The following is a 25,184-nucleotide window of genomic DNA, read 5'->3' on the forward strand; positions in this document are numbered from 1 at the left end:
ATTCCGTGATCTTTTGTGCAGGTTACACTGGTTTTCACCAAATTTTGAACAGAAAGCCAGTATGGCTGAGCAGAACTCTTTCTGCTTAACAAAGGAAATCACTGACAAAAGCATAGGTATCCACAGTTCTAAATGTGAGATTTTTGAGAATCTTACATAATATTACATCCATGTTACAACACTGAAACAAGCCATTCAGCCTACGTGGTCTATACTGATATTTATGCTCCCCACAAGCCTCTTCCCACCTTACTTCACCTCAGACAATCAACATATCTGTCTATTCACTTTTCCCTTAAGTACCTATCTAGCTTTGTAAAGATCTAGCATCTTGTAAAGAGTTCCACATTTCACCACCCCGAGAATCTGATTTATCTAGTAGGTCACTTGGAGAGAGAGGAATAAGTAATCTCCAATCTTTTTATTATATCTATGGGAGGCGGGCTCTGAAATTTTCAGCACAATTCCAGGGCACACCTGAAAATGTCATCAGAAAACAATCCCACCCCCATGTAGAAAATTTTAACAGCATATAAAAACAGAATTAACAGTCTCCTAAGTCAACAACACAAGGCAAGTATGGGATATGACATTGTCCTCAACGTGTAACCCAGATTGATTTAAATTAGATAACTTCAGAGACTCTTGCAACATTGAAGTACGAAAAACATTTGCTTTTTCATATGACAATAAATGTGAGGTTTGCGTGTTCCTCAAGAGGATAGACAACATTGCAATGGTAACGCCTGATAAAAATGAGGATTATTCCATGTGCATACCACACCTTCAGGTTCACATAAATAAATTATCCATGTTTTGCTTATGGCTCTTGTTGATTAGTTCTTAACATTTCTAAAGATAATTCCCCCTATTATCTGATGGCATTATTGAGCAATATTAAGTAGCCATCTCTTCATTCTGTGACAACTTGGATCAATACCTGGCCCCACAGGAATTAAAACAACTTACTGAATTCTGGATACTTTCCAGTGGAAAGCAAAGTGATAGAAGAATCATTTCTTTTGCAAGATGCAACTTGGACATTTCCTTGGGCAAGAACATTGGATAGGGGCGAGGCATTGTTTCAGCGTCATGCTATTGAAATACTCAGTTACTAACATGTGAAGCTCACTAACACTCATTTCTAATAATAAGGTCAGATAAAGGTTAAAAAAAAACTTCCAAAATCCTCATCATAATTTGTCATAAACCTTAATTCGGTGTCATCTATACATTTATGTATATGGGAAATAAAAGCAGGTTCAAAATGGATCCTTGGAAAACAACTTACAACACACTTCCACTCTGAGGAACATCCTTTATTCCTACCCCTTGCTTTCTGACTTCTAACCATCTCTCTATCCATGACGTTACAGTGTCCTTAATTTCATCTGTTATTAACTTTTTAATATGTCTTAAGTCTCTTATGTGATATTTCATCAAATGCTTTTTGAAAATCCAAACAACCCACATTCGCTGCATTTCCATTATTGATCATCCTTGGCTTGTTTTGTAAAATATTCTGTAAGGTTGGTGCAGCACAACCTATCTTTTAGCAGCCATGCTCACTTTCTCTGGTTAGTTCAGGATTCTTCTCTAAGTGCACAGTATATTCATCCTGTTATTGTTGACTCCAGCAGTTTATCAACAGCTTAAATAAAATCAACTAGCCTGTAACTACCAGGGATATCTATTTTGAAGAGAGGCATCATCATTTACAGCATCTGGTCCTCTGGCATAATTTTCCTTATCAGCAAAGGAAGCTACAAATGAATATTGATAAGATGAAAATTCAATGACAGCAAATGTACGGTGATGGAATGGAAGTAGGCTTGGGGTTGTGGAAGAGCAAAGGAAATTAAGTTCACAGAACATTGGAAGCAGCACCTCAGGTTGATAACAGTGTAAACAAAAAGCTAATAGAATTCTAGGTTTTATCTCAAGAAGTATAGAATGTGAAAGTCAGAGACAATGATGGGTTCATATCAACCTTAATAAGGCCTCAGTTAAAGTACTGTGTACAGTATTGGTCTCCACACTATAAGAAGAATGTTGAGTATTTATAGATGGTAAAACACAGACTTACTAGGCCTCTGCCTGGAATGAAGAATTATAAATATGAACAAAGGTTTTAAAGTTTTTTTTAATTGAAAAAAGGATGGAACACAGTGGATAACAACAGACTACATTCAGTATTTGAAGGGTCAAAGCAAAGGGCCATAGATAAAAATGCAAGAGATTTAGGAAGAAGAGCAGGACCAATTTCTTCACACACAAGGCTGTGAATTTCCTTCTAGAGTAAAGATATAAATCATGTCATTTGATTTGATCAGGTGAATGAAGCAAAGGTGGGTGATGGGATATGGAAACAGGGTGATTAAATTTGTTGGGACTATTTGTTATTACAAATATCAAATTTATGATTCATATATTTTAGGAATTTAACTTTTAGCTTTGGGAATTGAATTTTTAAACGTAAGGTAAATGGGGGGAAAAAACCTGTGTTTAAGAATCAGATGAACACCTCTAGGATAATTACAATTCAAAGGATGGTCCATGTTTACTTAAAGGGTTAGGGTTAGAGATGTAAAAATGATAAACAACAAATGGCAGTCTCTTAGCTTTGCAATGGAGCCCACAAGTCTGGAAAGGTTGCAGTTGCCCCCATCTGAGATATAAATTATTCATGTGGGTTTCAGAATAAAAGGGATGTTTTGAATGTAAAGTTAATTGGCCTAAATCTCTATCTGGGACATCCCAGGGTGCCATGTTGCCATGGGATAGATTGCAGGGAGGCTTTTTTTGTTTTGAGTTTTATCTGTGAGATTTCTCACAGAAAACAGGCAATTAGCTGGGAAATAGGTAGAGAGGAAATCTGCCAGGAATTGTAAAGAAGCTGTGGACCAGGGGCAGAAGGCTATCATAAACCAGGGATGTTTCTGAATTGGAGTCACTAAGCAAGAATGCAATGAGGCCCATGCTTGTGCTGGGGAATCTACAATCATGAGGCGCTGAAAGAGAGAGTTGGAGGGTCACCTAGCTGGATGCTAGTGAAGGACTCCAAGAAAACTCATATCCCAGAGAATGTAAATACTGTAGCTAAAGAGCAGTCAGAAGCTGGGAATTCTGCGGAGAGTAACTCATCCCCTGACTTCCCAACGCCTGTCCACCATCTACAAGGCACAAGTCAGGAGTATGGTGGAATATTCACCACTTCCTGGATGAGTGGCGCTCCAACAACACTCAAGAAGCTTAACACCATCTGGGACAAAGCAGCTCGCTTGATTGGCAACCCCTCCACCACAATAAACATTCATTCCTTCCACCACTGACGCACAGTGTGTACCATCTACAAGACACACTGCAGAAACTCATCAAGGCTCCTTCAACAGCACTTTCCAAGCCCGCCAGCTCTACCACCTAGAAGGACAAGGGCAGAAGATGCATGGGAGCACCACCACCTCCTAGATCCTCTCCAAGTCACACATCATCCTGTCATGAAAGAATAATAACTCTCATAATATTATTGTGAATTTTGTAAAAGAGGCTAATAGTGGGGTTTTTAATAGTTTCTCTCTGTGTGTATGGGATTTAATTGAACTGGAGACAGCTGGCCTGGAGGCTTCTGATTGATCAAAAGAAGCTAGGTTTGAAATGCTAAATACATAAATATGGCTAAAGATTTAGAAGGTGAAGTGAAGAGAATTTGCATTTTTAGATAAATCAGGGTAGTTTGAATTTCAAAGAGATAGTAGGATGTCACACCTAGCCTGAGAAGCTAGCCCAAGCAGTGTGTTTATTTTTCCCAAAGGTTACTGATTGTATTAGCACCATGAAAAGATTTATATTATGAGAAAGGTAAAGTTCCAGAGACATATGGGAACAATGGAATTTGCATTAAAAGGGGGAAACATGTATAAAGGAGAAGAGGTTATGTGTCAGAGGGGAAGGCATTGCAAGATCTGCCAGAAGTGAGAAAAGCCTCCAGTAGTTATGCATTAAGCTACTGTCTGCAGAAACCGAAGCTGGGGAATCCACTTTGAATTCTACTGTCCAGGGTATTGTGGTGATTTGCCTGGATCTGTTTAAAATCTATTTTTTTTACTGTTGCCTTAATAGGGGTTTTAAGAGTTATTATAGTAGTAATTTGTAGACCTATTTTTGTGCTTGAAATCTTTTCTTTTGTTAATAAATGCTTAATTTAGTTTTGTAAAAATCCCTAGAGTCTTGGTGGACTTATTATTACTGAATTCAGGGCACGCATCTCGAAATAAAATACAAATTGCAAAACCATTGTGACCGCGTGATCAAGTTTTCCTTGTGGATTTGATCTGCCTGACACACATCATCTGCTGCATCATAACAATTCTGACTTGGAAATATATCACCATTCCTCACAATCGCTGGGTCAAAATCCTGGAACTCCCTTCCTGACAGCACTGTGGGTGTTCCTACAACACATGGACTGCAGCAGTTCAAGAAGGCAGCTCACCACCACCTTCTCAAGGGCAATTAGGGATGGGCAATAAATGGTGGCCTAGCCAGCAATGCCCACATCCCATGAACGAGTACAAAAGAAAATGCTGAGGAGAATCAAAACGAATTCTTGAGAGCTGTAACACACCTTGGTTTGGTCACAGGAGAAGTGAAGAAACCTTCAAAATCCTGTAAAGTATAGGAGAACTTGGGTGGAAATAAAAGTAGAATGGGAACTGTTCTGCTGAGAGATTTGGGTTTAAAGTCTAAGACTTTAGGCTGAGATTTTTGGGTATAAACTATAAGTGAGAACAAAACATGTTGTTGTTAGTAGTTGTTTAACTCTTATACAGTAAAGGTGTTTTAGTTTAAAACTTGAAATTCTTACAGTTAATAACTGGGAGTTTGAATTTATTTTTAAAAGCATGGTCTCTACTGAGATTGTAACATTGTTCATGTGGAGGGTATATGCCAACGTGAACAGGTTGGGCTGTTTCTGTGTTGTAATTTTTATATATTGCTAAGCACAATATTTTAGAAAATTACAGTCAAAGCCTCTGCTACTTCTTCCCTAGCCTACCCTCAAATGTAAGCAATAACTCCTGGTGATCTTTCTACCTTATGTTTGAATAATTTCTTTAGTGCCTTGCTTATTTCAATAATAACTTCCACTAACTTCCCTGCTTCCACTTTTGGTGATTCTACTACATCTACTCTCTGAAAAATTAGGCAACATTTTCATTTGTTATCTCTACTATTCCTTAACTCTCCACCACAAGCTTATCTCATTCATCTCCTGGTAGTCCTTGCTATTGTTTCCTGATAGACAATTTTTGATTTGAGGTGATCTGGAATTGCTCATTGACATTTTTACTTTCCACTGGCTACATGCATACCTCAGGCATTCCATACCTGTTCAGCAGCAACCAACTATCATTTCAGAAATGCAAAGTTGAAGCCAATCAATTGCAAGTGTGCTGATTAAATCGACCTCACCTTTGGTGCATAAAAGCAAGGACTGTCACAGTTTGAAACCTAGTTAGAAAATAAATAATTACCTCTCCTTTCCACTGAATTTGTCAGACCAGCAGAATTATTTTTAATCCACTGAAAGAGAACATATGATGACTCCACAGCATTTTAATGGATTTGCTGTTTACAACGCCATGAAAATTGTGAATCGCCCCAATTTTAACCCTCACATGCCCGATGAGAACAAGACATGCAAGGGGATTAAAATACAGGAAGAATACTTACCTCCTCATTTGTGCTGCACTCCTACCCGCTGTAGCGTAACTCAACGGAGACATTCGCTGTAGGCAACCAAGGTCCTCACATATATGGAAGTGTTAAACTCTTATGACAAATAATGTTAATTGTGTTAATTGAGGTAAGTATATACTGGTGGAAGCCTTGATTGATTGGTTACCTGAATGCATATAAAGAGACAATGACATAGCAGTAGAGCTGAGCCAGGAACATGTACCTGTAATGTTTCATTCTGTGAATAAATTTATTCCAAGTGAATAATGGCTCTGGTTTCTTCCTTCACCAACTAGCTATTAGCAATATAACAAATAGGGCCCTGAAGCCATTTAGTTGTCCGAATCTTGACCAGTGCGGAAGCCACCAAAGAAACCTCATGACAGCTGGATCGGGACCAGAGAAAGGCAGCCTTGCAATTATACACACTGTTCATAACCTCAGGAGTTTCCAAAAAACATCAGCTAATGGAGTACCTTTGCAGTGTAGTTACTGTTGTCATGTAGGAAATGCAGCAACTAATTTGCGCACTTCAAGATCCCACAAACAGCAATGTGATAAATGTCCAGGTAATGTGTTTTTTAATTATGTTAGTAGAGTGATAAGTATTGGCCTGGACACTATGGAGAACTCACAATGTCTCCTTTTCATAGTGAGTCAATTATATCCACCTGAGTGGGCAAAAAGGGCTTTGATTTGACTTCATTCGAAAGATGGCACCTCCAACAGTGCAGCAGTCCTTCGGTAATGCACTGGAGTGTCAATTTAGATTTTTTCTCAAGACATGAGTTGGTTTTGAACCTGTGATCTTCTGGCGCATGAGGTATCAGACACCTATTTAAATTTAAAAATGTTATTTGATTTCCTTGTGGGGTAGTAAGGGGAAAGGAAACCTTGGGCCTCTCCTGCCCTGCCAATGGTTTACCCTTCTCCCTCTCACCATTTACCTTAGTGCCATGGGCTCTTGGCACCAACCTCCTAACACCAAGATTCCTGTTCCTGTCTGCCAAGCAAGAATTCTTGCCAGGTTTGCGTGGGTTACACCCCATCATCATTGAAATGAAATCAAAGACTTCAAATCTCTCCTGGCCTCGTAAGACATATATTACAGTGATGTCTAGTGAAATAATGTAATTGCTACATTATTCCTCATTTTCCCTACATTAACAGAGTATCTTTTAGTACCTTCAATCATAAGGAAAATCAAGGATGAGAAAAGTCACAGCCCAAAGTTGATTCCCCAGATCATTCAGTCAATCATTTTTGGCCTGCCTTTTTGCTCCACAATTACCCTAATACATTAAATTGAAAATATACATCTAGCTGGGCCCAAATTAGCTTTTTTATTTTGTTCTTTCATAGGATGTGGGCGCGCTGGCTGGGCCAGCATAAATTTCCCAACCCTAATTGCCCTTGAGAAGGTTGTGGTGAGCTGCCTTCTTGAATCCCTGCAGTCCATGTGGTGTCAGTACACCCATAGTACTGTTAGTTAAAACTCATTAATAGCTCCAAAATGGTCTATTTAATAATAATAATAAAAAGTGAAAATACTGGTAATGCTCAGCAGGTCAGGCAGCATCTGAGGAGAGAAGATCTGTGACCTTTCACCAGAAACGGCTCTGTTTCTCTCTCTCTACATGTGCGGCCAGACCTACTGAGAATTTCCAGTATTTTCTATTTTATTTCAGATTTCTGGCAGCTACAGTATTTTGCTTTTGTGTTGGTCACTTCAGAACTTTGAAAAAGACAGCAATTGGTTAACTTTCAGAAGTGAGCCTGGATGGGAGTCAGCTAGGAAGTATGACTATAATATTAAAGGGTTGTTCCTAGATACTCCTATCTAATGAGGCACCATACTGAGAACAGTGCCTCTAAAAATGAGCATTCATGTCTTTGACATACTTTTTCCAAAAATCGTCTGTGTTCGGAGACAGTTGATGTTAAAACACCTGAGCACCATCTTTCAGTATGTCTCAACTTTATTGCTAATGAGAAAAGAAGCCTTCTTGAAATAACATTTGAGGGGCCACACTGCTAAATGCCAAACATCTACTCAAACTTCTTAACCTAAGTTGTGAGCCAAAGGCATTCTTTGACATTATTTCCTCTTAAGATATTAAAGTCATTCTTACCTTACTCCAGGCAACTTCATTGTCCAAATTAGTAGGCATGCCTTCAACTGCTGATCTCCTTGTCAGTTCTGCATCTGTTGCCGCCAGCCATTCTGTCAAGGCATTCACTTCCTTCCTGAGCTTGCGAGAAAATTTCAGAGACTTCTCCAGCTCTTGCTTTCCCTCAGTCACCTACACAAGGAAAATAAAAGATCACATTTTCAAAATGACTTTTAATAGCTGTCCTACAGCGTCAAGTGTCAAATGTGACCGACCATAACAAGTTGTCCTCATTCGCAACTGGATATTCTTATGTGTTATACATTAAAGTTCCATTCAACTTAATCCCACTGTCCTTCATACTGATGTCATGAACTTGACAAAAAGTTCTCATTTAAATTTGTTCACTTATTGTCAATCTTTCAAACAGATATTTTAAACATCTGGAAAGTTGGCAGTTACTCAGCCACATGTTGCACAGCCACTACAGTTCTGTACACCAAAGTAAAATAAGTTTCCATACAAAGCCAACAAATATTTTGATTCTCAACAGCTTTTACTTCTCACAGGTGAAAGTATTGGTTTACTATTCACCAATGGGCTATGACCCGTTGTCACTAGACCTGTAACAGTCACACAAAAAGACAACCCTTGACTAAATATGCTCTGCTACCTGATAACACTTCTTGCATTTCTAATTATGTCAGCTAAAAATATACACAACAGATATAAAGGTAATCAGCTTAATTTGTGCACAGTGTAACTAGAGCATTGCTTTTACAAAATACATCCATTCATGACTTGAGACATTTCTATGCCAGTAGGTGTTACAATAGAGATTAGAATTTTTGACTTTCCGCTACAGATCTAAATGGTTCTTAAGGATAATGTGTGCTGTTTCTCAATTGATGACCTTTTCTTTCTCTGTGGACTCTCTTATGCTTCTTCTATCTCAGTTAGGCTTAGGAGATTAACTGTGCTTCAGATGCAGCCAGCATGGCAACTTTGTACTGCCTGCTAACTTGAATGATTTCTGCATGCAGTCAGTGCTAACTGAGCTGTTGAGTGGCTGCATACTTCTGGAGGGGGTCCCAACATCATGCGAGACTAGCACCACTTATAACTGGCCTGCATCAGTTAAAGGAGAGATACATTCTGACTGGAGCAGTCTGAGCATGAAGTGTCAGTAATGGTGCAATAAGGAAGAGAGCGGAAGAGGAGGAGAGATGTGATCTATCCACGGAGGGAAAGGAGGCCCCTCCCGTCCCCAGGCAAACTTTGTGAAGGCAGTGGGACTAGATCATCATGGCAGTCAATGCCATGAATCAGGCCCCAATGACTTGGATGAGGTGCCGCAAAATGTTCAATGACCTCACATGAGTGGTCAAAGTCAGTGAATGTATCTTCAAATGCCATATTCCACCAGTTGCACCCCTTGCCTGAAATACTGCTCAATGCACAACTATCCCATCACTTATCAACATTCATGATCAATCATAAATCATTCATAACATTCATCCTTTCATTTCATCCTCATACTCTTAGCATACTTCACTCTCACATCTCATAGCTTACACACACTGCCAACTATTAACAATGACTGTCTCATCACCCCAAACATGTTGTATGACATTCAGCAATAAAGCTCACTCTCCCTTACAGGACAAGTTGATTGGAGGCCATGGAATCGAACTGGTGGGGGGCAGATATGGCTGCAAATCATCCATGGACGAGATCATTGTCACCATCGATGGAACGGCTATTATAGGCCTTGGCCAGTGGCAATGTTGAAACCATCGATAACACCTAATCCTCCTTTTCACATCCCGTTTCACCCCTCATTCCACCATCTCTTCTGATTTATAAACTATAAATGATGCAAGCATGCATCCTTTTTGCATCCCTCACCTACCTCCCCCACCCCACCCAATCATAACAATCCTAGTGCCTTTCTCCTCCTAGATACCTCTCAGAACAGCAACCTGGCCAGGCAGTGGTGAAAGAACAAGAGGCAAAAGAGCAAGAAGGCAGTGACGAAGAAGAAGTACCATCATTTGCACTTGCTCTCACACTCTCAGCCACCAGCTCAGATACTAATACTGCATGTACTTTAGAGAGCTGAGAGGCAAGATATACACGTGTGAGACACCATGCATGAGTCGTTAGTGGCCAGGGCTGGGGTCAAGAGCAGTGGAAATGCTAGCTTGTCAGAGGCCAAAATCACACACGAGTTCTACTGCAAAGGACTCAAATGAGCAATTTCATGGGGCAGAAGGAAGGTTGAAGGTATGCACACTAATGTGCTTGCAGCATTGGCAGGTCTGCCAGCGATGCTGCATATGAAGGACCATGGAGTAGTCTGGTACTAACTTGGCACAGGGTTTTGCACAGAGACTGGAACTCATCCTCGCTAGTCTTTCAAAGTGGTGGCCAACTCATTCACAAGTTTTTGGACCCAACCATGATGCAAGTTATGATGGCTGAAGTCACAGCTTCCATTGTAGGACAAATAGAAGCCACACAATGCCTAAGCTCTGTCGTGGAAGCACAGACTTAAGTGACGCAGATTCACCTTGCTTCCACACAAACTCAGATTGCGGCCATCATGACTGTGGATACTAGTGTTCAAAGGGGCTTGCAAGGCATCGCAGCGGTCCAGTAATCTGTCCTTCAACTGATTACTGCTGAGACCCCACCCCAAACGAATGCCATTGGCTGCAAGGAATATGTGCTTGTTGTCCTCTCTCACAGTGACTGCATTTGGCCTGCCACCACTGCCCGTACCCAAGGTGCTACCTGTCACCCAGACATCCAACCAGCCCAGACTGCTGCCGCCCATATCAAGATAGTGCAGTCCAATGCCGCACCTTCTAGGCTCAGAGCTGCATGGAATCCTCCACCAAGGCTATTTGCAGTCTCCCCCATTGAACGTCAGCATCCTTCCACCAGCCATCCTGTACTCATTGGGGTAGCACTGCATTGAAATATTAGGACAAACAAAGATATGAGGAATATGGGCACTAAATTTGATTTCAAATCTTTATTTTGTGTTGGCTTTTATATTTGCATTGTGGTCAAGCAGACACTGTGTTGCTCATTGACAGAGGGAAGGTGTGGGATTGCTGGTGAATGGGAACTACTGAAGGAACATGCTGTTTGATTCAATCAGCCAGTCGCTAGGTCATATGGTCCATATACACAGCATCACACTGGCACTGAAATACATACACTATTGTTTATCACAAGCCTGCCTTCACCGTTCAACATTTAGATTGGGATTCATGCACACATTATTCCTTTGGTTCTTCATAATATGCAGAGTGCAAACCAAGCTCAACCAGCCCACGTCTACTATTGGATGCGATTGCAGGATTGGGCAGCACTTGAAGAACAATCCTTAGTGTGCTAATAGCTACACTAACAACCAATTTAAGGCAATCAGTCAAGCTTGTAAAATGGCTCATTTACACTTGTTAGAAGTGACATATATTCATATGCAGGGACCTGGTCTCTGCAAACAAAGGAATATGTTCAAGCCTTGCACCTTTGTTGAATTACCCAGGGACCTGGGAAGCCTACAGTTGTATGTTGCTTTCTCCAAGGTAATGCCTCAGCCAATGAGAGTTGACTTGTCAACTAATCAGCCCCCTCTTCTCCTGTTGCATAAATTGTTGTAATCAGTTGAAATTTGGTAACTTTGCATTTGTCCTAATGAGTACAAGCTGAAAAGCTTTGGCAACCTTTCTCTTTTCAGCAATAACCTGAAAGTATTTGATGATCTCTTTAAAAAGGGATCAAGGGTGAGTTCTTCCTGCTGCTGAATGCATGTTCAGTGGTGCATGGTGAAGAGACAGTGTTAGTTGGGGAGTTAGGTTCCAAAGTAGCAACGCTGCTGTCAAATCAATGTCTATGCTGATTGGCATCACAATCTGTCCAGGTCCTGATGGATTTTATCCTAGGGTCTTAAAAGAAGTGGCTGCTGAGACAGCAGATATTTTGGTTTTGCTTTTCTAAAATTCCTTAGATTTTGGAAAAGTCCCATCGGATTGGAAAATAGTGAATGTAACTCGTCTATTCAAGAAAGGAGGGAGATAGAAAGCAGGAAAGCACAGGACAGTTAGGTCAATATCTGTCATAGGAAAAATATTGAAATCTATTACGGAAGTTGTAGCGGGACACCAAGAAAATCTCAAGGCAACCAGACAGAGTCAACATGGTTTTGTGAAAGGGAAATCATGTTTGACTAATTTATTAGATTTCTTTGAGAAAGTAACAAGTAACATGAAAAAAAGGGGAACCTGTGGCATATGTTGTCAAAAGGCATTTGACAAGATTCCACAAAATAAGAACTCATGGTGAATGAGCTAAAATATTAGCATGAAGAGAGGATTGGTTAGCTAACAGGAAACAGAAAGTAGGCATAAGTTGGGCATTTCGGGATGGCAAGGTGTAATGAGTGGAGTGCCACAGGGATCAGCACTAGAGCCTCTACAACTTACAATCTATATCAATGACTTGGATGAAGGGACTGAATGTATAGTTGCTAAATTTACTGATGAAACAAAGATAGGTAGGAGACTAAGTTAGAAGAGGACATAAGGAGTCTGCAAAGGGACACAGATAGGTTAAGCAAGTGGGCAATAATTTGGCAATGGGCAATAATTTGGCAGATGGAGTATAACATAGGAAAGTGTGAACTTGTTCATTTTGGCAGGAAGAATAGAAAATAGAGAGTGATTACTGAACTCAGTGGTACAGAGGGATTTAGGTGTATTGGTACATGAATCTCAAAAAAGTTAGTATGCAGGTACAGCGAGTGATTAGGAAAGCAAATTGAATGTTGTGTTCATTACAAGGGGAATGAAATATAAAAGTAACAATGTTTTGCTACCATTTTACAGGACATTGGTGACACCACATCTAGAGTACTGTGTACAGTGTTGGTCTCCTTATTTAAGAAAGGACATAATTGCAATGGAAGCAGGTCAGAGAAGGTTCAATCAACTGATTCCTGGGATGAGGGGGTTATCTTATGAGGTAAGGTTAGACGAGTTGGGCCTGTATCCATTGGAGTTTCGAGGAATGAGCGGTGATTCTATTGAAATATACAAGATACTGAGGGGATTTGACAGAGTGGATGCAGAGAGGATGTTTCCCCCTTGGGGGAGAGACTAGAACTAGCGGACACAGTTTAAAATAAGGGGTTTCACATTTAAGACAGAGATGAGGAGAATGTTTTTCTCTGAGTGTCATGAGCATGTGGAACTATCTTCCCCAGAGAGCAGTAGAGGCTGGGTCATTGAATATGTTTAAGGCAGAGGTAGATATATTCTTGATTAATAAGGGAGCCAAAGAGTATCAGGAGTAGGCAGGAAAGTGACGTTGAGGCCACAATCAGATCAGCCATGATCTTGCTGAATAGAACAGCAGTCTCAAGGGCCGAATAGCCTACTCCTGCTCCTAGTTCATATATTTGTACGTACTCTGCATACTTTTGGCAGGCACTTCCTGCATGCATGCAGCCATGCCCCCAGAATGAAGTCTGGTGCAGCCCACACTCGAAGACAGTGATTGTGCAGCAGATGCCATTTTGGAACCAACTCGCTAACTAGTTTGGACTAGCTGAATTTTGCAACTATAGTTTCTTCCCCTTGAAAACAATTTCATTACGTTAGCCTTACTATAACATGAAGTAAACAGAGAGTCAGAACATAGGTACCTTCTTAGCAAATAAAATGTCACAAATATTAAATGTCTGCTTTTTTCATGAATTCTGCATGGCTGGCATTACAAAATCTAAAGTGCTGAACAAAGGTAATATAAGTTGTAATGCTTTTCCAGGAAAGAGTATTGCTTACCAATGATCATGAAACAAACAGACTGTTCCATCAGGCTGGATTGTGAATTTTTGTGAAAATCAAATACCTAAAACTTAAGAAAATTTTAACTTTATTTTCATACTTTCATCTTCTTTAAATATCCCTGCAATTGTGCTCCCAAACAGATCCTACGTAAGTTTCATATGGCAAATTGCAATGGATTTGTGCCATGGATTTGTGCCAAATGAGTGAAGACTTATGCTCACTGATACACCGCACGCCCAATCTCTGCTATAATTTGCAGAGTTGATTCATTCAAATTTTCATTGGCAACTCTCAAGCACAAATCTCATGTAAAACAGAAAAGATGTGCTGGTGGTGTTTGCAAATTAGAATGTAGACTTTAAAAAACCATCAGCCTGAACATTGCAGCCACTGGGAGAAGCGCAATAAGCAGGAAAGTGCTCGGTTAAGTCAGTCAGGTAGCTGCAATGGATGCTTCATGTATGATTTAGTTCCACTGAACAATCTGGTACTGAGAGCCAAAGAAAGGACATGAGCATTGCAAACAGAATGAAAGGAACATGCACGATTCCATTGAGACTGACCTGCAAACCTTGTTCAAGGAGATTCAGCAAAGGAGGGAGGGAGGGGGGTGGGGAAAGAGAGAGAGAGAGAGAGAGACTGTATAGTCCCCATGGAAATAAGGCTCAAAATACATTTGACTGTTAGCTCTCTCAGACCCTCTAAAATGAAGACCTGCATAACCAATCCTTAACACTGCAAATTGGTTAAAGAGGCCACTAACTCAGGATCTTGAAATGAAGTGCCATTATTTCACTAACAGATGTGTTAGGATTCACGAGTTCTGAAAGAGGTATTCAAAAATATCACATTTACATGCAGACTCTGAGGTCAGACGTATAAGGATGTTTGGTAACTGACAGGTGTGACTTAAGAGTCTACAACCCTGATTTTCAGGGAAGCTCTTTCTTCAGCAAAGAGATCAATTCAATGTGTGACAGCTTCACTGCAATCAGCAGCAGATTACCTCATATAAAGTGGCCAGGGACCTAGTCAGTACCATCTGCTTCACAGAAGTACAGACCATAGATCTGGTGACAAGCCTCCAAACACAGGTGGCTGGGATGCATGCTGCTGTCTCTCAGGGATTCCAGGATCTAATACCTGGCATTAGACCAGCCATTTCACTAATCGGTTGGATCACAGATCCAGGGTTCAGCAAAATAGGCTTGACAGGAGTTGACTTGTTTCTGCTTCTTAGGACAGCAGCACATTCCAGGCATCCAGCCTTCCCCTACCTCTGGGTGGTACAAGAGTTGCCTAGGTGCAAGCTCCAGAGGTGCAGGCAGCAGCGCCTTCCTCATGGAGCAAGCTGTCATCAGCAAAGACCCTCATAGAATTTTCTCATAGAATTTTAACAGCACAGAAGGAGGCCATTCGGCCTATTGTGTCTGCACTGGCTCCCCAAATGAGCATTTTGATCTAGTGCCATTGCCCTACCTTTCTCCCGTACCCTTGCACATTGTTTCTATTCAAATAATTATCTAATGTCCTCTTGAATGCCTCAATTGAACCTGCCTCCACCACACTTCCAGGAAGTGCATTCCAGATCTGAACCACTCACTGTGTGAAAAAGTTTTTTCTCACATCACATTTGCTTCTTTTGCAAATCACTTTAAATCTGTGCCCTCTCGTTCTTGATCCTTTTACGAGTGGGAACAGCTTCTCCCTATCTACTCTGTCCAGCCATCTCATGATTTTGAACATCTTGATCAATTCTCCTCTTAGCCTTCTTCTCTCCAAGGAGAACAGTCCTAACCTCTCCAATCTATCCTTATAGCTGTAGTTTCTCATCTCTGGAACTATTCTTGTAAATCTCTTCTGCACTCTCTCCTGTGTTCACATCAGCCACAGGAGCAGCCAACCAGTTCTTGTGTTACTGCTCCTCAGATTGCACCAAGCAGAAAGACCAGAATATTGGAGAAGCATGGTGTGAAGAAACAGTATGTTAGCTTCTGTTCAGCTTGGAATTTGTTGCATTAAGAGAGAATGTGCACTTACATCGTGCTTTGATATTAAAGGAGATTATAATCATAAAGCAAAAGATGTAATTTATTTTACCAGTAACTTTGTCAATCAAGCAACTTTCATTGGCATGATCATGTTGGGACAAAGAGGGCTGTTGTGTTCAATCACTTCAGTATGTGTATTGGATTGAAATTGGGGGAGAAAGACTTCTGACATGATAATAAAGGCTACTGTGTTAAATAAATGCAAAAATCATTGATTAATTCTTCTCTGATGTCCCTTGCAGCTATCACTGGAGAGAGCCCTGAGTGATGGCCCTCCTGGTGCTCATCTCCATTTAATTTTGCCTCCCAAAAAAGCTCTTCCTTAAATGTATATGCCCATGGGGAATCTCACATGCTCCTTAGAAGTTCATTGTAGGGGGACAAAATATCCTTGTGGTCTCAGAATCAATCAGAAGCAAGTCCAACTCTGTCTGGACAAGAAGAAAGAAGAGAACAAAATGCAATAATGTACCTTTCCCCCAAATTGCTGAGATATAAACTTAATTCTTAGCTGTGGAAATCAATGCTTAAATTTTCAAAAGTCTTCAGATTTAAAACTTCTCTTCCAGTCTCAGCTAATCCTGGCACTCTTTTATGTTTCTGACATAGCCTAGTTCACTACAAGCACAAATTACAGAAATTCTGGGCTCACTACAACTGGTCCTAATTTCCATGTGTTTGAAAATTAGCTGTATAGGGACCCAGTGGCAGATCACAGGGGGAGCCAAACTGTGCTTGTTAATTCAGGCACATCATTTTGGGGTGGAAAGCAGCATAAATAGCTTCTAAAACAATTTGCTGCCAAATAAAAACTGCCCTGATGTTTATTGTGCTTCTGAGACATGCAGGATGAAATTCCAGGATGTGTATCTATGCTGAGGTGTTTATTTTAATCTTGATGCTTCCTTCTTTGAAAGTGGAACAGTGCTTCTATGATTTTACTCATAAATAATAAGAGATTCAACTGTCTCTAACCACTCAGGACTTATCACAAAATAAACAAAGGAATTGCTCAATCTCAAATGCAAGGTTTGCTAGTGACATATAATCCAGCAGTTGGCAGGAGGTGCATTTACCTACCTGACATTTATACCAGAGACAAATGTCCCTATGTTATTAAAGGGGGCCAGTATGTCATTTAAACAAGTAATGCTTAGAATTTATATGAATGTTGTACCTATCTGAAGTGCCAGTCAGATGAATACTGCATCCTCTATCTGCAGTTGCTGACCTTTTTTTTAAAATCTCATTTCTCCCCTTCCCTCCTCTCTTGCAACCATTAACTCATTCCTGCTTTCTGGTTCCACAGGTACCAGCCCCTCAAGTGCAAGTATGTTACCTTGTGTTATTAACAGCTAAACCAAGATTATGGAATCAAAGCTGCAGAACAAATTTTCTAAGTTTAAAATGAGTTGCTATTATCTATTAGAAACTAAATAGAGATTTTTTTTTAAAGAAAGCCATGGCTTGCAATTTTTATTTCCCATTTTAAGATGATAAGGCGACTTCATGTAAGGACACACTGCCATCTGCAGTTTATATTCTGTCAGCATTAACATGGGACCAAAAAGTGTGTTTAAGCAAATACTGCAAATGGGTGGGAAAAGGGGAGATGAAGTAAGGAGACGAAAGTCAGGCGGAGAAAGTATGAAGAGACTGAGGCAAGGACAGAAGTGACATAGTGAAGAGGAGTGAAAGGGACATGAGAGGGGGGAGGAGGAAGGAAGGGAGAGAGTAGAAAAAGCAAGTAGAGAAGGTTATGGGGAAATTAGGAGATGAAGGGATGAGTGCAAAAGAGGGAGGTGAAAGGATAGAGGAGAGGCAGAGGATGGAGGGGGAAAGAGAGGGGGAGGGAGGAGATGGAGAGTTTGGATGAGGGGGCAACGATTCAATTAATGAATTGATAAATATTGCTTTGACAGGACCACTGACAGACACAATACCATTAAAATGTCCAAATCTCACAGTGAATTAGTATACAGAGAAAATAAAAGCTAGCTCAGTTATTGAAGTATATTTTGAGCAGGATATTTTGAATCTAATCATTTGCTTTGGACTATTCCAAAAATGACTAGCTATTTTAGTATTTGTATGTTTTTGCAGACAGCTGCTAAAGAAATAGCTGAAATCTCCACATGAGCTGATCTGCATAACGTTTGGGAGTCAGTGCTGAATACCACTGTCATCTCTCTTTATCAAGCTAAGAGATGCTGCAGGACAAAATACTTATCTACTTTCTGCAGCTAGTATCAGCATTGAACACTCTTAGGTCAGATAAACCAAAGGCTATACACAGTAAATCTTCTTTATGTTTCCTTAATAAGATAACATAATCTCATATCCTACCACAGTAATGTGATGCTTCCATGTCATGAGGAACTCTGGCAATTTATTGTTGACTTCTGCGAATATGAGCAATGTCATGTTGTAGTTTAAGGCCCACCTAGAACTGGCTTGAAACTGGAAAAACTGTCTACAAGGGGCTATTACAACCAACAGAGAGGGGAAACCTTCACCCCTGCAGCCCACGCTGAAGTCAAATTCTTCAAAGCTTGCTAATGAAATGAGAGTGTCCTCTTTCATTATGTCATTTCCCCTTTCATAGGTTCTTTGCTCTCTCACACAGGTTAACCTATTGCTCCAGAGCAACAAAGTTTAAAATTTGACATACAGTAAAACAGCCCAATGATATATCAAATACATCATGGCATCTTTCTGAACTAATCTGTATCAATGTCATGCTCTGTTGATCTAGAGTGGAATATTACAGCACACGAAACCTCAAACTGATTTAAAGTACTTGTGACAAGAACACAACAACAAACAGTTTTGCAAAGAAATTAATGATGTTATGCAATTAATGAATGTTCAGCAGTCAGCAGGGGGGAATCTACAAGAATTAAAGTTCTAGCTCTGTCAACATTCTTCATGGATTCCATATAGTTGTTATTTTCGTACTGCTGAGGAATTTTAATGGAATTACTTTACAAAAGGAAAAGCAGCATATTTGCCAGCTAGATTGAGAAATATATTCCACACAATTTTCAACAAGTAGGAAGAAGAGTGAGGAGAGGGAAGGGGAAAAGGGTAGTGATAGAGTGAAGAGGGTGAAAGGGAGAGGGGTGGGAGGAGAAGGAGGAAGGAAGGGAAAGAATAGGAATGAAAGAAGTGGAAAAATAGCTGAAGAGATGAGCTCAAGGAAGGTGAGAAGATAGAGGTGAGAGGCAGGGAATAGTGGGGGAGGGGAAGGAAAGCAGGGGCAGATCCAAAGCTTTGCTGCCCATCTCCTTACTTGCACCAAGTTCCATTCACCCATCATTCTTGGGCTCGCTGACCTACACTGGCTCCCAATCAGGCAACCCTTTCAATTGTCAATTTTCAATGTAACCAGTTCAAGTCCAGGAGTCAGTGATCTTGCTTTTTGAAAAGAGTGAAAATTATTTGTTTACGTCATTATCTTAAAAGGAGTAGAGAGAGGCAGATTACTCTCTGTTGGCAATTCCAGAGCTTGGTGTTCAGATAGCTGATGGTACAGTCACCAATGGTGCAGTGAAGGAAGTCGGGGAGGAACAAGAGGCCAGGATTGGAGAAACACAAAGTTCTCAGAGGGCTGTAGGATTGGTGAAAATTACAGAGGTAGGGAAGGGTGAGGGCAGAGAGACATCTATCTGAACACAAGGATGAGAATTTTAAAATCAAGGTGTTTGTTGTGGACAAGGAGCCAATGTAAGTCAGTGGGCACAGAGGTGATGGGTGAAGGCACAGCACTCTGTTTTGGAGCCTGGGTTCAATCCAGCTCAGATCCATTGGTGATTGTTTCCTTTGGCTTTATACTTCAAGCGTCCCACGTGAAATATGTTTGGACAGTCCCAACCCAGTTCCAGTTGGCATGGTTCAGAAAGGTCACATAATGAGTATTCTAGGAAATAAACTATGGGCTGGATTTTATGGACCCCCCACCTCCCCCCAGCATGTTTTTGGCGGGGGTGGGTGGGGCACATAAAATACAAGGGGTGTACTAACCCACCACCTTCTCACCCACCCTGAGCATAAACATAATAAACATTTATCAATAAGAGAAATGATTTTAAATACATACATAGATCTACAAATTACTACAATGGTAACTTCTAAATACCCTAATCAATCTAACTCCCAGTTACACTTTTGTTAAGGCAGCAGTAAAGACACATAGATTTTATAAGACCCAGGCAAAGAAACGTGATGTCCTGAACAAGTCACATTCAAAGTGGGTTTTCTTAACTTCAGTCCTTGAGGACAGCAGCTTGAGTCATAGATGCTTAACGCTTTTCACATTTGTAAGATCTTACAATGCCTTTCCCTCACGAACAGTCTTCTCTCCTTTATACATATTTCCTTCTTTGAATGCAAATACCCATTATTTCACTATATATTTGGACTTTATCTTCCTGATAATAAAAACCTCTCATGGCACTAAATTTTACCAGTAATCTTCGGGAAAAATTAACATGTCTAGGTGGCACATTTCACTCCCTCTTTTGAAAACAATCTAATCTGGTTTATTTAAAAATGCAAATGTTCCCTTGACTCCAAAGTTTCTAAACTTCTCCATGTTTACCTAATTAACATTTCAAACTTAACTTCTCTTCTTACATCAAAGCACCAGACTAATTCAATTAAGTCTCACACACATATACACATGACACATCCCACTACTACTCTATTTTACAAATAAATTCCAATAATATTATGAGAATTATTATATCTCCCTGACAACTTCTTTATTTTTTATCATAGATTAGTCCGGGGGAGGGGGCAGGCAGAGGCAAACAGTACGCCCCCCTCTCTTCCCACCCGCCTGCAGTAAAATCCAAAATGTCACACTGATACAGCAGGGGATATACTCCAAGGGTTGAAATTGCAGCTAATCTAAAATCGCTCCTCTTGACTGACAAAAAATACAGAGTAAAGTACTTCTAAAAAATCATATTTATTGCATTTTCTCCCCCATTTTTGAATGTAATATCCTTCCCTGTGCCATTTTCTGACTGAGAATGAATATTCAAATGCCGACAATATCTCTGTTAATATCACTCTGCAATAGGCAGTTCAAACTGATATGAGAGTAAAGTGAGTTGACTTACTCCCAGATAGTCCCTCTGCTGCCTCATCTCTATGCATTCATGTGTTTACACCATTGTCATGGTGTGTGAGCCCACTATTCATGGCACAGCAGTACAAATTGCCGTTCACCAACTCCCTTGTTGCCTTGTATTTGGCTTTTCTGACATTAAAACCAACATAAACAACATGTAGGGAATAATGTTCTAACTTCACACTGAGGTGAGGAACCTTTATTGCCAGGAGCACTTAAATTTCCAAGTGAAGTTTCCTGCCAGTAATGCATGATTGGAAAATTGCCCCTTAGGTCTCAATCCAAAATATGAGAATATGCTTCCAGCTTCACAAACATACAGTCCTCTGCCTTTCTGGTGCTGATGAAATTTAACTTCGAATGAAAACATTAAGTATATAACAAAGTGCGGTGGGTTAGAATGCTGTCCCTTCCCAATTGTGATTTGTTTATGAATCCTTATGAGGTGACATCAGTGTCAACAACAGAGGAGGATGCTTCCCCCACAGTAACAAAAACACAAGGTTACAGTGTTCTTGAACCTTTGGAATTTTGGGGCAGAAATTCCAGGATAATGTGAAAACCAATCTTAGAGTGAATCCATTAAGGTTTGTACATGTGATGAAAACTCTTAATCCTCTACCCTCTTGGAGAAAAGTAATTCCCCTTAATACAACAGCAGCTTCAGGTAGGCCTAAATAAGGACGACATTTCCTTCATGAGTAAGGGAGCTCCTATTTACGGGGATACCTCATCACGCTACCAGACAAACTATGTCCTATTGAGGTACCTGAGTAACTCTTTCGAGTTATCAACAGTCACAGATTGTAACTCTTTCGAGTACATTCACAGTTCTTGGTTTCCGGGAGTGGGACATGAACCCACAACATTCTGATTCAAAGGCGAGGGTGCTATGAACTGAGCCACAGCTGACACCTCACGAGGTACCTGAGAGTGTACCTGCTCAGACTGATGCTGATTTGAAGGCTCTGTTTCCAATGAGCAAAGTAATCATTAGTGCTACATTCTCTCCATGTTTTACAACAAAGTGTACATGGCAGCCTCATAGGCAATAATACAGCAAACAAGACTGAAATTGTTTTACCTGACTAATGACTGTGGCTGTGAACCCAACATTAGCCTAATCATCCCCATGCTGAGCTGAACTTTGTTTTTATTTGTGATTGACTGAGCCTATTAATGGTTTAATGACCTAATTACTCTGCCTTTTATTTCTCAGCTCAGTCTGGGTGCGTTGTGGCTCCCAAAGGACGCAATTTATGTATTAAAATAATCCACTCTGATTGAGCATCACTTACTTCATGCTGGAGTAGACCATTCCCCTCACAGAGAATGGTTGGATTCCTGGAAAGAATCCATTTTATTGCTTCAAGGTAGTTTTGTATTGCACTCCATGGTGGGGGGAATGTTTTAAAGTACTGTCCTACTGGTGATAGAGGCAGACCTTCTATTATGTTATAAGGTTACTTACTATAGTATTAGTGACACACTCTTGGTACAGGTGCAAAGCCTACTCCTGTGTGCTCAACTGTGCACTCAATCATTAACTTTCCCCTTATAATAAAGTATTTTCTGATATGATAGTAGTTGCTTCTCCTGAGCTGGTTTATTTGTACAGACTGCAGATTATTTTAAAGCAATAGGACTAGTTTATTGCAGCATATTTCCATTTCCTATTTGAACTAACACAGCTATTTAAAGGCAGTTTGGGTCAGTTTACACTATGGACATGCCCACAACAAACTAGTATGAGGACTTCAAGCATGGGGGGGAAAAGGGGGTGGTGGTTACATAATAGAAGCAGCAGATTCATCTGAGGCCACTGGACCTTCTAGCTTCTTACTCATTGAGGTCAAACCTCAAAGTGTAATGTTCTTGGTCTGAATGCTTTGGAGGTTTCTCAGGTTGGAGAGGATTATGTATTTTTTTCAAAACAAAGAAGAATTTCTCAAAGTGTAACCCACATTCTTGGCATAGTAGCAAAAGCACAGGGAGTTTATAAAACCCTTGTGCCACCTTAAACTTTAGCAGTTAGGTTAAAGCCCAGAAATGTGATTACATTAAAACTAGAAGTTTATAGTTTGCTTATATTATTATAGTTTGATTCTATCATGTGAACTTCCAGAGTAATTAAAGCTTAAAGCTTCATAAGGACTTCTAAACACCATGCATTTCCTCTTGTAACGGTCAAGGGAATGTATAAGTTTGATGCTTAATACTGGAGGAGGTGGCATAATTGGAATGACCTAATAAGTATATATCTGATGTTTGGATCAATGAAAGTCATTTGTTACGATGATTTGGTGGTGTTTCCTTTTGAGATTGAATATTTATTTTTGATTTGCTGTCAGACGGTGGATGCTTCAGAGAGCTTTCACTTGTGGGGCCTGGGTTTCAATCAAGCCCAACATATGACATGAACATTTCTTTGGTCTGCTGGCTACGAGGGTCTTACATGGAAAAGAATTTGTGCAGTCACAGCTGCAAGTGGCCAGGGATTCATAGACTGAAATCATTCCTAACCTGTCACTGAATTGACCAGGATGGCTCAAGAGGGAAATGGAAAGATGTCAATGATCTGTAGAATTAGTGTGTACAGGACTGAAAGGATGAATGTGGGACTGGGGAAACAGTACCGCCCACATGATGATTTAAAGGGAGTCAAATGACTGGAAGTAGTCTGATAAGAAGCCTGATTGCAGACATCTCATGGCTTGGACTGAAGAAGTCTATTGTCCTGTACATCTGTACAGAGTTATGTTCTACAATAAATAGATATGGTTCAGACTCTGCCTCTGAACCACAGTAACACAGAATATGATCCAGTAGAGAATGCACTGCTGAGCCATATTCTTGAAGCAGTGTGGAGGGTGCTTTACTCTGCATGTAACTCTTCAATATCTGTGAGCGTTGGATCCCTAAAATGTCCCACTTCCTTAACACTAACGTCAGTCAGTTGAATGGTCACAAGAACAAGTTACCAATGGCTAAATTCTTCATCTGCTATACCTCAACTAATTCTTCACATTGTTTAAACATGAAATACAGTGGATAAACTCCGTGTACATATCATGGCAAATACGTTCTGAGAAGCATAACTTTTGAAAATTATGTAGCCTATTTGTTATGATACTGTACTAGTGACCCTGAAGCCAAGAATTCAAATCCCATCATGGAACACTGAAACTGAATTTAAAAACAGGTAATTGTGGACTCGTACCAGCATAAAATGATCATAAAAGTTGCTGGACCATCTGAAAAAACCAACTACTTCCACATTTCCCTGCAAGGAAAGGAAGGTCCCACTGATACTTAGGCTGGCCTATATGTGACGCTAGTCCCACATTACATGCTTGTACCCTAATGCACCGTGAAGGGGTCTAACAAGTCACTAAAATGTAAAAACAACTGCATGGTTGAAAGCACACCAAAGCCTTTTCAGGGCTATCAGCGATGGACAATAAATGTTGCATAAATAGGTACTGGAAAAAATTGCTCCATTCCCTTACTTGACATTTTAATTAAAAAAATCACAATAAAAAAATGCAGAATGTGAAATCCTGTGGATGCAGAAACAAGTTCATTTGTTCTATCGAATAATGTACAGAATTGTAGCCTTGTTAGGTTTTTGATGTTTCTGCAGCAATGCTGTTGCAGTTTCCAGCACACACAACATTCACTTGCATTCACATCTTGAGTAACAGGACTCAGACAATAACATGTGAAATTGCTGACCTGAGATCCAAGGTCATTGTACTGTAGTTTCAGGGCTGTAAGCCTCTCATCCAGTTCTTTGGGATTTTCTGTTTGCTGTTTCTGCACAATCTGACGTCCAGTTTTAATCACCGTTTCCACATCAGACTTCACCTCACTCAGACTCTTATATAATTTCTAAAAGTTGAAAAAAACATATAGACAGTTTTCATCTGCACACTCTCAGTAGGATGTTCTATTACATAAATTCTAGTAAATTCCAGTATGCAAAAGCTCTGAGCAGAGACTGGAAAAGCAAACATTTTCCCTTTGTGACAGTCTGAACCTTGATGTTTGGGGGAATCGTCCCAGATTTGCACTAAGTGCAGTAGTGGGCAGAAAAAATGACATTTTACCCGCTGGCCGCAATGGAGGCTTCTCACGTCATGTCATCCCAAACATGCCGCATTAATTATGCATTCCCAGGAAACATGCCTTTTCGATGGCAGGCAGGCTCTCATTCGCATGCCACACCATCACCTCGCCACTTCATCACACCAGGTGCCATATTTAAAGTGCAACCACACAC

At 40.3% G+C, this 25,184-nt stretch overlaps 1 protein-coding gene across 6 annotated transcripts in view; it reads right to left on the reverse strand.

Annotated features, from left to right (window-relative positions):
• Nucleotides 1–25,184, reverse strand: part of dmd (dystrophin) — a 1,945,510-nt gene that overhangs the window by 1,028,513 nt on the left and 891,813 nt on the right. For all 6 annotated transcript variants that reach the window (XM_078559857.1, XM_078559853.1, XM_078559852.1 and 3 more), the window contains exons 32-33: nucleotides 24,638–24,793; nucleotides 7,872–8,042 (exon numbers count right to left, since the gene is read on the reverse strand). In XM_078559857.1, coding sequence (XP_078415983.1) covers nucleotides 7,872–8,042; nucleotides 24,638–24,793 — 327 coding nt within the window. The remainder of the gene's footprint in view (nucleotides 1–7,871; nucleotides 8,043–24,637; nucleotides 24,794–25,184) is intronic.

This window comes from Cetorhinus maximus, chromosome 16, assembly GCF_964194155.1.
Source record: "Cetorhinus maximus chromosome 16, sCetMax3.hap1.1, whole genome shotgun sequence".
NCBI lineage: Eukaryota > Metazoa > Chordata > Chondrichthyes > Lamniformes > Cetorhinidae > Cetorhinus > Cetorhinus maximus.